Source organism: Myotis myotis, unplaced genomic scaffold (genome assembly GCF_014108235.1).
Source record: "Myotis myotis isolate mMyoMyo1 unplaced genomic scaffold, mMyoMyo1.p scaffold_m19_p_3, whole genome shotgun sequence".
NCBI classification, from domain to species: domain Eukaryota; kingdom Metazoa; phylum Chordata; class Mammalia; order Chiroptera; family Vespertilionidae; genus Myotis; species Myotis myotis.
The window spans coordinates 197,945,255-197,959,286 of record NW_023416335.1 but is presented as its reverse complement, the minus strand read 5'-3'; the positions used below and the strand labels follow the sequence as shown (position 1 = coordinate 197,959,286).

General features: G+C 35.2%; 1 protein-coding gene across 4 annotated transcripts in view; it reads right to left on the bottom strand.

Annotated features, from left to right (window-relative positions):
• The window catches only part of SCYL2 (SCY1 like pseudokinase 2), a 54,160-nt gene that overhangs the window by 32,109 nt on the left and 8,019 nt on the right, over positions 1-14,032 (bottom strand). For 2 of the 4 annotated variants that reach the window (XM_036297137.1, XM_036297134.1), the window contains exons 2-5: positions 11,360-11,564; positions 4,353-4,510; positions 2,894-3,038; positions 980-1,129 (exon numbers count right to left, since the gene is read on the bottom strand). In XM_036297137.1, the coding sequence (XP_036153030.1) occupies positions 980-1,129; positions 2,894-3,038; positions 4,353-4,510; positions 11,360-11,536 (630 nt within the window). In that variant the 5' untranslated portion in view covers positions 11,537-11,564. The remainder of the gene's footprint in view (positions 1-979; positions 1,130-2,893; positions 3,039-4,352; positions 4,511-11,359; positions 11,565-14,032) is intronic. The other 2 variants (XM_036297135.1, XM_036297138.1) reach the window with 2 other exon arrangements.

The following is a 14,032-nucleotide window of genomic DNA, read 5'->3' as shown; positions in this document are numbered from 1 at the left end:
TCTAATTTCCAAGTCTGGAAAGTGCAAGGAACAAATTTAAGAGATAATAAAAAGATCTCTTATATTGAGATTACTGGAGTTCTCTTCCAGAAGACTATATGATACACTATGTTTTATGATACACAGGTTTCAAGTTTTATGGGCTCAAATAGATTATTGTTTGAAACCTGTTCTTTTACTATGTGATTTAGTTAATAGGTTCAAAAAGTGGAAAGATTAAACAAATGTATGGAAAACAGACTTCATGCAGTGCTTCACTCACAGCACATAATCAATACGAATTCTTTCTGCTTCCCTTTAAAATGTTTACTTAAATTACAAATCTATCTTAGGACAAATCAAGGTCCCCTTAACAACTATATATAGTAAAAACTTGAAATGCTGCAGTGTTTTCCAAGCGTAAATAGGCAGGTATAATCACGAAGTAAAAGTGCTTTAGAACCAGAAAGACTGGATTCATCCTAGCTTTACCATTTGCCACCAGCCTAAACTTGGCAGGTTATTTTATTCTATAAACCTAACCACCTAGGCTGTATTTTTCCTATACCTCACTGAGTTGTTATGAGGATTAAATAAGTAAATCTATAAGAAGTGTTGAGGAAAGTGCTTCAGCAAATGTCATCATTGATATTGTTGTTACCATGCTCCAATAAGTTGGGGTAATATTGCTGGAGGGTCACAATGTTGGTTAGTGCATTTGACATGGTGAGGAAAAGAATGCCTTAACCCAACAGCCCTCAAAATTTATTTAAATCTAGCATCTTTTTCTCAAGCAACATTAACTATTGTGGAATTAACAAGCTGAACAATACTCTTAGGTACAATGAACTGTAAAATTTTTCTATAAATTTAAGCATACCATTGTACCATGCAGCCTATTTCTAGACATTTATCAGGCTTATAAATTCTCTTGACCATTCCAGACGCCGTCACAAATTTCCATAGCTTTAAAAAATTAGAACACTAACACCTTCATTACCTCTTGTTCAGAAGGATTGGTCGATGATACACAAAAATCAAAGCCCATTATTTTCCAGGCTCCACTTTTATTCAAAATTATATTTTCAGGTGTAATATTTCCATGAACCATTTTCACACTGCTATGCAAAAATGACAATCCTTCAGAAACCTGTAAATGTAAAAATAACCAGACATTTTTACATTAAATAAAACTCCTTTCAATTATAATAATAAAGTGTCTCATAAATCATAATTGCTGCCTCTCCCAATAAAAGATTTTTTATTTTTCAGATAACAATTAAATTTCATCACAAATGCAAAAGTGCAGATAATCGCAGTTGCTAGGATAAACGCAACAACAACCAGAGTACAAGTATTAAGTTCTTTTCTTAAATTTTGTGTGTTTGTTTTGAGAGAGAGAGGGAGAGAGGGGGAGAGTGAGGGAGAGGGAGGGAGAGAGAGAGAAAGAGAGAGAGAGAGATTTGTTGTTCCACTTATTTATGCATTCATTTGATTGTTTCTAGTATGTGCCCTGACAGGGGGTGGAACCTGCAACTTTGGCATATCTGGAAGGTGCTCTAACCAACTGAACTACCCAGTCAGGGCCATTAAGTTCTTTTCTATAAGCAAAAAGATAATATAAAAGCACTTTACTATCCAAATTTACTCAATTCCTGATTTTGAAAACTGAGGAAATCTTTGGTTCCTGAGTTACAGATAGTAAATATTGAGATACCTTTGTCAATTTAATTCTAATTCTTAGTATTTTTTATACTTACACTTCATATTGAAATTTAATTTTTCTGAATAGCGTTGTGCTCAGTTTTCAAATATTAACTAATGTTCTCTCATTCTCAAAACATTTAGGTTTACTGAAAGAAGCCAGACCAAAAAAGGGAGTACATACTGTATAATGCCATTTATAAAATGCTAGAAAGTACAAACCAATTCATAGGGACAGAAAGCAGTTCAGTGATTTCCTAGGGCGAGAGATAGAAAATAAGAAAGAGCAGGGGAGAGGGATTATAACCAGTATGAGGAAACCGGGGGGGGAAATAATGGATATATGCAGGATATATGCATTATTTTTATTGTAGTGATGGTGATTTATGAACTTATAAAACTGTATATTTTAAATATGGAAGTTTTTTGTATGCCAGTTAATTATACCTTAATAAAGATGTTAAAAATAATAAACGGAATGATCTCTGTCCTCAAGGAACTAAGAATCTACTGCAATTTATTCTATAGAGCTAAAGATATTTTGCTAAGCAGATAAAGAAAAATCAGAAAATATGGACATATATGAAATGGCTTACTATATCTCCTAATACCTATTAATTCCTTTAAAGATATAATTTCTTTTCATTAACTACTTTATTATTTCAATTTAATATTTACAAAATGAATTCACAAGGTTTAAAACTCAAGAAAATCAAAAGGGAACCACCCTATGCACCAGTTAATGAGTGCCCTTACCCAAAGGTTACCCATATTGCCCTAGCCGGTTTGGCTCAGGGGCTAGAGCATTGGCCTACACACTGAAGGGTTCCAGGTACGATTCCAGTCAAGGGCACATGCCCAGGCTATGGGCTCGATCCCCAATAGGGGACTTGCAGGAGGCAGCCAATTCATGATTCTCTCTCATCGTGGATATTTCTATCTCTCTCTCCCTCTCCGGGCCTCTCTGAGATCAATAAAAATATATTTAAAAGAAAAAAAAAAGTTACCCATATTATGTTTCTAACAATTTAAATATAACTTAAGTATAGAAATAAACTACAGAAAATTCTAGAACAAAGAAATAATTTTTAAATTACTAAAAAAAAAAATACAATGGTTTACATTAGTCTACATGGCTAATAAATCTGAAATAGCCAAAAACAATTTTGAAGGAAAAAATTCTTTTCACAAGATGAATAAAAATACATACCTGAAGCAAACCATATTTAGTTTCTACATCATAAAGTTTATAATCCTTAATATCTGGAGAAACAGTAGAAGGCAAATTTTCCCAGTTACCTAGAACATTGGCTAAACTGGCAAAAACTGGTTCTGTACAAAATGCCAAGCAATCCCTGTTTTAAAAAGGAAAAAGGGTTATTCACTATCATTTTTTCCACACTAACAAAATTACATATACATAAAACATTATTGGTTCTATTAACAAAAACATAATCTATTTTAGATTTCTCTTCAGTATTAACTTAATAACTCAAACCAATAGAACAATGTCAAGAAGCTTTGCATAGGAATTATACTGGTAAATCATTCAACAGTCTTTTAAACTAAGTGTTATAACTGTTGTGATACATTTTTTAAAACTTAAAAAAGTCAGGAAATAAAACATTATTTCAACTGTGCTTTTTGATGATTGATATTCTTTATGGAAAACCAATGAACTAATTTAAAATATTGTTACATTATACCTTAAAACATTAACTTTATTTCTAAGGCTATAATTTTCAGACTATGTGCAAAGGAAGCTACAGATTTCCCATAAAGGCCTCTGGAGCAAGAGGAATCAGAAAGAGGGACAGGGCATAGGTCCAGGTCCCTATAACCAATTCCATGGGAGCAGCTTTGTTTTTTATGTATTTTATATACCACTTTGAAAGGTGTCAGATTTTTAAATTTTTAAAATTACTGCTCTTTGCCCAACTGGCGTGGCTCAGTGGTTGAACATCAACCTATGAACCAGGAGGTCAGGATTTGATTCCTAGTCAGGGCACGTGCCCTAGTTTGGGAGGTATACAGGAGGCAGCTGATCAATGATTCTCTCTCATTATTGACATTTCTATCTCTTTCCCTCTCCCTTCCTCTCTGAAATCAATAAAAATGTATATTTTTTAAAAGATGACACAACATAAATTTCATTTTTTTGTCATTCTCAGCAACAGATCCCAAGCTCATCCTTGAGAAAAATAGATGGTAGAGTAACTTAGGGCTATGGACTAACAAACTAGGCACAACAGAAGGTTAAATGTATAGAGCAGTACCTGGAACACACATAAAAATAGCCCCCAAAGAGTGAATCAATGAAGAGAGGACAGGAAATTCTAGTAAATTAACAAGGACAGCAACTTTCAGACAGGGACTGTATTCTATACTTCTCTTGCATCTCCCACTTTGACTATTGCAGTGTTGAGCACAGAATAAGCAAACAGACTCATGGCAAATGTGAAGAAAGCTTCAGTTAATATTTCAAAAACAGACATATACACAGAATATGCAAATAAATTTTAGGGAAATAACTAATCCTTAAGAACTCAACACTCAGTTTATAAAAATTTTTTTACTGACAGGATACTGTATAGACAGATTTCATAAATAAAGTTATTATAAACTATTTGTTCAGGAAGTTTCTTACATAAGTTTTTATAAAAATTTACCTGGATTCTTCTAAAGGATGCTGGACAGTAAGAAGTCGAGGGTGCCGTAGCCGAGTTAACTGTTGGACTCCTCGTTTTAGAGAATCGATGATTTGATCCTTTTCAAATTTTTGATATTTGTCAATCAGCTTTTTATCAAAGACAAAAACAGCTACTTCCTAAAAAAGAATTGTGAAACTAATTTTAATCAAGAATATATGTGTATTAAAATTTTATTTAAGTGTCACAACAGTCTTCAAATAAATAAAAACTAATAGCCTGGAAATTTTAGCACCATTGTAATATTTTTCTAATATCAAAAAGCTTGTTTCTTCATGATTAGTAAATCTAAATATTTTTAAAGGTATAAGACCCACAGCCTCATCTAAGAACACAGGAAGATCTCCATATCTGAACTCTGGTATCAGAGGTACACATAAACTGTGTGTAATGTGTTGTCCCACAGTTAATAGTCTCTTATGTAACCAGAATTCAAATAAAAGTTAAAATGTTTAAAAATTCAAAATGCTGCCGAAACCGGTTTGGCTCAGTGGATAGAGCGTCGGCCTGCGGACTGAGAGGTCCCAGGTTCGATTCCGGTCAAGGGCATGTACCTGGGTTGCGGGCACATCCCCAGTGGGAGATGTGCAGGAGGCAGCTGATCGATGATTCTCTCTCATCGATGTTTCTAACTCTCTATCTCTCTCCCTTCCTCTCTGTAAAAAATCAATAAAATATATTTAAAAAAAAAAAAAATTCAAAATGCTATTATTCATAATGATAACACTGGAGTATATTACAAAATTTTGAAATCCTTTTTAAAAGAAAGATTGAACATGTCAGGGAGTGGTTGTTTATACACAAAACAATATAAGCATCTTTTACATATGAATATAATTTCTCTCTCTCCTTCTACCCTATCCCTATCTTGTTATGGGGTAGTAATGGGAATGGTTAAAAGTACAGAAAGATGTTCCCCCATCACCTCTCTTTGAGATCATTCACAGCTTATTTTATACTACCAAGATCACACATCTTCCTTAACTGTCATCTTGCTTTCATTCTCTCTCAGTTACCCAGGAAAAATAGTTCCCATCCATTTACCCAAACTTAACAAATCAAAAACTAGCCATTTTGATAGTTGATGAATAACCATTGTTATATCTCCTTCATAAATACAAAGAAAACTGATGAAGCTGGAAGCAAAATTAGCAGGAATCAATGCTAGCCTTCCAAAACTCTTTGAAAGATTTTTTTTCCTTTTTATTGAATTTATTGGATGACACTGGTTAACAAAATTATACAGTTTTCAGGTGCGCAATTCTACAACAATCATCTGTAATTGTTTTGTGTGTTCACCACCCCAAGCCAAGTCTCCGTCCATCACCATTTATACCCCTTATGCCCTCCTTCAGCTCCTCCCATCCCCCTCCCTGTCATGAAAGATTTTTGAATGGCTCTTCCAGAATTTCTATATAACTCTCTTTCAAAAACTTCTAATTAAATTTTTTACTATTAAACTTCAATATCCAAAACAGTATCTTTCCATTTTATTGCTGTTCTCTTCTAATTATTTTTGCCACATTATGACTGCTTTCACAAGTTAGCCTAGCAACCTAACCACATAACAGAGATTTCACTGCAGAATTCCAAGCCAATAAATTTCTCAAATACAACTTAGAGGTTCCTTATATATGTACAAGTGAGTTAAGGATATTAGAGGATATCCTTAACTTAAATCTCTGAGAAGTGGTAACATACAGGGACTGTTTAGTACTGAATTTTAACATCCTATTCCCCAAGCTTCCGTAGACTTTTTAGGAATTCTTTCATTCCTAATAGCAATCCTATGAGACAAGTTATTATCCTCAATTCACAGATGAGGGCATTGTGAAGATAAATATATCTAAGATTTCACAACTGGTAAGATGAAAAAATCTAGATTCGAACTTAGTCAGTCTAATCCTAGGGCCCACATTCTTAGACAATACACCGTTTTGTCTCCCCAGAAATAACACTTGGCCAATATATATCGAGCACCCCAGTAAAACATGACATATGCCTTCAGGAAAACAATCATTTAAGTGAGAGCTTTAAACAACATTGATATATACTGGTAAATACATTATTTTACCTCTTTTGCTCATTATGAGACACAAGACAATCTGGAGCTAAGAGCATCACGTACTATGAATTTGAACTAAAAACAAATGACCTAGAAGTTCAAGTTCCTATCTCACTATTCATGTGATAACCTTATTTTAGTAAGTGTTCTGCTATAACACATTTTATAAATGCATCCAACTTAAATCTGTTTATTTTTTTCAAGATATTTTACGTCTTTAAAAACAGGTGATGTGAAATGGCTCTTGACTCTTGCAGTTTCACACCTTAAGGAGGAACACTACAGTTCATAAAGAAGAAAAACATGGAACTCTCTCAGACAGTCTTCTTTTAGGTCAAATACGAAAAATTCCTACATAGGTCAGAATAGGTTATTTTCTTTGTTTCAATTAGTTAATTAAAGTAAACCACTTCTGCCCAGCCTGCGTGGCTCAGTGGTTGAGCATCGACCTACCGACCTATGAACCAGAAGGTCACGGTTCGATTCCCAGTCAGGGCACGTGCTTGGGTTTCGGGCTCAATCCCAGTGTGGGGTGTGTAGGAGGCAGCCCATCAATGATTCTCTCTCATCTTGATGTTTCTATCTCTCTCTCCCTCTCCCTTCCTCTCTGAAATCAATAAAAATATTTAAAAAATAAAATAAAATAAAAAAATAAAGTAAACCACTTTCAACAAAGTTGTTACTAATTAACTAACGCTTTAGGCCTCATACCTACATCCTAAGAGAAAACTCTTTCATCAGAAGACTATTATCTAATTTCTAATTTGTGTTTTCCTTCTAGTATTTCACTATACTAACCTCTGCTAACAAATATCACTTGTGTAAAACTCCTGCCACCTTATATGTTTACAAGTTTCTTGAAGAAAGAAACCATGCCTTACGTATCTCTGTACCCACCACAGGATCTACACCTAAAAGACAGATGTTTATTGCCTACTGGTAGTGAATAAAGCAGTTACATGAAGCTTTTCATTACTGTCTTGAATTAAAATCTTTATCAACCTTTCATTATGAAAATTTTCAAACATACAAAAAGATAATATAGTGTCACCATCCAATATATCTTCCACTTAAGATTCAACAACTATTAACTCTAAATAAAAATTCTTTTATTAAAAAAATTACTTAAAAAAACATAAGCTATATTTAGCACTCTACTATTTATTTACTTCATATTCTTTAAAATACATTAGCAAAGAAAGTTACCACTAAAAAGTATTTTTCCTGCCTCCCTCGCCGTTTGGCTCAGTGAAAAGAGCGTCAGCCTGCAGACCAGAGAGAGAGTCCTGGGTTTGATTCTGGTGAAGGGCACATACTGTGGTTGCAGGCTCGTACTTGCAACCAATCGATGTGTTTCTCTCACATTGATGTTTCTCTGTCTTTCCCTTTCTCTCCCACTCTCCCTAAATATCAATGGAAAAATAGCCTCGGGTGAGGATTTAAAAAAAAAAAATGCCAACTGGATCAGAACTATGGTAAATAAATCTTAAATGTCAGGTGAATAAAAAATATTTTTTTAAAAAAGTATTTTTCCTAAATAGCCTATCTTTAAATTTTAAAAAGGCTATGAAATAAATTATTTATTGTAAAAACAAATGTTTTTCAAAATGGAAGCTGTATATATCTTTTTTAAAATATATTTTTACTGATTTCTGCCGGACCGGTTTGGCTCAGTGGATGGAGCGTCGGCCTGCGGACTCAGGGGTCCCGGGTTCGATTCCGGTCGGGGGCATGTGCCGTGGTTGCGGGCACGTCCCCACTGGGGGGCGTGCAGGAGGCAGCTGATCGATCTCTCTCATCGATGTTTCTGGCTTTCTGTCCCTCTCCCTTCTTCTCTGTGAAAAATCAGTAAAATATATTTAAAAAATAAAATAAAATAAAATATATTTTTACTGATTTCAAAGAGAAAGGGAGAGGGAGAGAGAGAGAAACATCAATGATGAGAGTAAATCATTGATCAGAGGTCTCCTGCACCGCCCCCTACTGGGGAGTAAGCCCACAACCCAAAAATGTGCCCTTGACTGAATGGAGCCTGAGACCCTTCAGTCCACAGGCTGACACTCTATCCACTGAGCCAAACCAGCTAGGACTGTATATATCTTTTGATATAGGCCTAATTTATAATTTTTAAAATCTACTTTGCTTACTACAAAGTTGAACACTTGCTGAAAACAAGATAGTTTAAGTAATAAAATCTAAGTTAATGTAGACCAATGTGTCTAGGGCAGGGATGGGCAAACTTTTTGACTCGAGGGCCACAATGGGTTCTTAAACTGGACCGGAGGGCCGGAACTAAAGCATGGATGGAGTGTTTGTGTGAACTAATATAAATTCAAAGTAAACATCATTACATAAAAGGTACGGTCTTTTTTTTTTTTTTTTTTTTTATTCATTTCAAACGGGCCAGATCCGGCCTGCGGGCCGTAGTTTGCCCACGGCTGGTCTAGGGTTTCCTAACAGCAATCAGGACCTCCACTAACCTATCCCTCAAGCCACCAGAAATGGTTTTTTAAACACAGCGGTTCCCTGTGATCTCTATTTTATGGATCTTTCATGACTGGCCAGTGATGACTACCAAACATCATACTCTTCATTTTTCATGTGATTTTGGAACAATGTTTCTTTCTCAAAACCATAAAGCAAAATCTAAAATTTTATTTAGATTAAGTTAAAAATAAGGTAGTTTTGAGAAGACTGAGAGATAAGATACACCCTTATTTATTTTTAACTATTAAAACTAGGTATTCGAATCTCTTAGCCCAAAGTCCCTAATCTGGTGTTTACCTCAAAGTCAAATTTAAGATCATATATTCTGCTATAAAACACAACTGCAATCAAGTACACTGCATGCTACATCAAGAAAGATGCCCTCAATCTCAATGTCCCTTTATAGGGGGAAGTAAGGAGGGGGAGGACTAAGAAAAATACCATTTTCCTTTGTTTTTTCCTTCCAGTTTCTATAAGTTCACAGAAAGTTCTATATTTTGTCCTGTATGGTAAAACCAGCCACATGTGGCTATGGAACATTTGAAATGTGACCAGTGCAACTAAAGAACTGAATTTAATTTTACAGAATTTCAATTAACTAAAATAGCTATATAAAGCTTGGGGCTACCATGCTAAATATACTGAATAGCAAAACTCTAGATTATTTTCTGTGATTGCCAATTCAATGCCCAGGTGGGTAGAGACTTAGCTATTCCTTCAAGAATGAGCCAGTAGTCCAGATAGGATCATCAGTTCTGACCCATAAGAAGTGAAAGAGGCAAAGAAAAACATTTCAAAACCACATCCACAGAGAACAATGAAATATTTCAAAACTATATTTTTTCCTCAAAGCAATAAATTTTGGGGTGAGGGAACAAGAAATATGGTAAAGTTTCCTAAGAGAACCCAGTTCTGGCAGTCAGCAATTAAGAACTTCTGTATTACTGTACAGTAGTTAATCAATGATCTATTATCTGTGCCTTGTTCTCATGTTCTATGAGCAGCAGCTCCAACAGTATCAGAGAATGTCAGCGTATGTATGAACTACTAATATAAACACAAATACCGAGGACACTTTTGGTTAAGCACAAAGACACTATTATGTTACCACATCCTTAAAAAGTAATGTAAAATTCTGTAAATTTGGTGTTTTTTCACTTTCCCCTTATATAACTACTTGTAAAAGCAATTTGTGCTATTGTGGGAGGTTGGTCATTTACAGGCCTCATGCCTTCAAACTTCATGAGCTTTTTAAGTAGTCAATACTCAAGTAACCACTTACTTTGTGGATGAAATTTTGTTGAATTTAAAGGGAAAACAATGTTCAAAAAAAATGACAAATCAGTCAGCATTGAAGATACAGATCAATTTTGGACTTAAAGACTCCCTCCAAATGGCAATAAAAACAAGATTTGCAGGTCAGGTAGAAACCACATACCAGCAATACTTTTCATAAAAGTATTATCAAAGCCAATTTAGTCTTTAATACTTGTTTGGGAAAGAAGCTGATTTGGGAAAAGTGACAAATAATACATATCCACAATTATATGACTGTGATAGTGACCGGAAAATTCATATAATAAATCCCATAAGTCTTACAATCCAAATGTTTCACTTTTAGGGAAGTACACTACTTTTAGAAATGGTGATTTTTCCTTTTAAAGAACATTCTTCTACAGAGGCCTTAAATGGGAAGGTTTTTCAATTCTTTAACAATTCCAACAGACAGCTGCAGTAAAATTTAACACTAATGATCCTCCACATTTCTAAGAACAATCTGTTGGATCTCCTAAATCAAATTTAGAAAATAATACTACAACTCATTCAAACTACTACTCACTAAAAGGTCAGTTAGTTTTAAAATAACTTTAAAATCAGTATACAGCAAGACACGTTAGTACTGATTGTAGCCCACAAATATAGCCCTTTCCAATGGTAAAACTTATTCAGGTTAAATGCAAAAGAATATTATAGGAGTTAATTTTCAAGAAGGCTATAGAATTAAAGAGGGAATAAGAATACACTACATAAGAATGCATTTAATTCTGAAAAAATTTAACTGTTTATTTTCCCAATAACTTATTGACAAATATGAAAAGGAACATGACAATTTTTATTCTAAAACATATACTTTGCTAAATATTAAAATATAATACTACATAATCATTTGCACAGCTGATATTTTATTAACTAAACAAAATTAAATTATAAGATGAGATGATATATCAAACAATATACTTAAAACCAAGAGATTCAAGGCACGTTTAAAAGCATTTGTTTTTGTATGACTTCATCAGACAAAATGAGAACTAAAGAACCAATCATTTTTGGCATTTCTTAACATAAAAATGCATACATGCATGTTATGATCCTTATTAGCATGTGTTTTTTCCAATTGGATTCAATGAAAACTTACCTGTTTTGTTGACTTTTTTGTGCCATTAAAAATCTTCCAAGCTAGACCATTCCCACCACTGGCAATGTGTCGACCAACATCGAATTCTCTAGTGACAGGATTTCCCATTACAGCACTAGTGACGTCGGCTGTTACTTTTGTAACAGTACTCTTCAACTTATTAAGCATGGACTCCATGGCTGCAATATTGGGCAATTATAATTACCTAGAAACACGGGGTATAGGGGAGCTCTGATCATTTCTTTATTCTTATTTAATCACTTAACATTCATTACTTAGTATGAAAAGCTTAATATATCTAAACATTGAGCAAAACAATCCTATAGAGATAAAAGCTACATGATGGTTTGGTCTTCTAAGAACCCAATGTAACTTTCGTGCAAATTTAAGTCTAGGAACCAACCTGTTCTCTGCAACCTCAACTGTCACAGAACAGGAAGAAAAACACATATTTACACTTGACACTGATATGAATGTTGCTCAACTATATAACTTGGACCTTTTAAGACATACAGTGGTGTAAAGGGTCTGAATCTTCCTTCATACTAAAAACAACCATGTAAAACTTGAAAGGAGATAAAAACAGTAGATTTAAGTACAACCATATAAATAATAACATTAAGTATAAATCATTTTAAATTCAAATTAAAAAGCACAGATTGTCAACTAGATTTTTTAAAAAGGAGACCCAACTTATGCTGCTTACAAGAAACCCACTTTAAAACCACTTTACAAGATGACTTAAAAGTAAAAGAATGTGAAAATATACCAAGCTGCTGTGGCTATATTAATAAACAGAATAGGCTTGAAGACAAAGGACATTTCATAATGGTAAAGTTAATTCGTCAAGAAGACATAACAAACCTAACTGTGCACACACTCAATGAGAGCTTCAAAATAAATGCAGCAAAAAGTGACAGAACTGAAAGAATAAAAAGACAAATCCACAATTATAGTTGGACTAGAAGGGTCCTCACTCAGTAACAGATGGACAGAGAGACCAAGTAGACAGAAATCAGTAAAGATATAGAAGACCTGAACAACACTATTAAACAATCTGATCTAAAACACTCTACAACAGCAGAATACATTTTCTTTTCTTGTATACATGGAACATTCACTAAGACAGACTATATGCTGGGCCATAAAACACATCTCAACATATACTTGTTAGACATTGGGAATATAGATGTAAATGGAAACGTATCTGCTCTATAGGGACTCAATCCAATAGCAGACTCAGATCTCCAAAATTTTACAGCAACTCACTAGAGGTATGAATGTACCATGTTATGGGAACGCAAAAATGGGCTTAAAAATGAAGAGTTTTTCAGATAGAAAAAATGGGACGGAGCATTTCAGAAAGGATGTGCCAAGCCATAAAGGAGAGAAAGACTATGATGTGATCTGAAAACTACAAATAGTCCAATATGAAAACAAACATTATTTTCAGAGTTTATATTCAAATCTGAGATGCCTATTCATAATCTAAACAGAATCAACACTAGTACTCAAGGTAGGAATAGACGTGGAAGTTCATCTGATGAATTATTTAATACTTATTGAGTACCCACTATGTACTTGACACAATATAAGAAACTGGGAAGAAATAAATAAAAGAAAAATAAGTCATGAAAGATCTTACCATCCAAGGGGCAAGAGAGAGAGAAGTAAGCCAACCATAGCATTAGCCTACAGTGATAAAATGCTAAGGAATATACATGCACAGTGTTATAGGAACAAAAAGAAGAGGAACAGATGGGCAAAGAAACCAAGACGGGGCATAGGTTAACGCCGGAGATTGCTGCCTCGAACAACCACTTCAAAAAACAACTAAAAGACGGAACGGACATCATCCAGAACCACAGGAAGGCTGGCTGAGTGGAAATTCTACAACTAGGAGGAAAGAGAGTATCATACCCAGACTCAGAGGAGGCACAGTGCTGAAGTGAAATACTAAGGTGCGGAGTGCACGCGGAGCGGGCTGGAGGCAGAGGGCACGGTTGTTGTTTTTAATCGGGAGGGAGTTTCAGACTCTGAGCTCCAGATCCAGGCAAGTCTCTACGGATCCAGACTCAAACGGGAGAAGTGGGACTGTCTGGCTTCGGTCGGAACTCGAAGGCAGCTTTCTCTCGGAGGTTTGCAGAAGTTGCTGGGACTCTGTGAGGTAGAGACCCTGGGGACGGAACTGAGAGCAGCCATAACTGCTCACTCCGGCCCGCCCTGTAGATCCCCAGGGACCCGCCCCGCCCAAGCCCTGCCCAGAGGCATTTGCCGGATAGCCTCAGGCAAACGCTAGATTAGCACTGCCCTAGAGATCCAGCACAGAAGCTCTTCCACTGCAGACACAGTGGACTCTCATAGCCAGTCAGCCTGGAGGTCAAATCACCCCCGGTATTGCCGACAACAATTAAGGCTTAACTACAACAAGACTGCGTACAAAGAACACTAGGGGGTGCACCAAGAAAGCATAAAAAATGCGGAGACAAAGAAACAGGACAAAACTGTCAATGGAGGATACTGAGTTCAGAACCACACTTTTAAGGTCTCTTAAGAACTGTCTAGAAGCCGCTGATAAATGTAGTGAGATCCTCAAGAAATCTAATGAGACCCTCGATGTTATGATAAAGAACCAACTAGAAATTAAGCATACACGGACTGAAATAACGAATA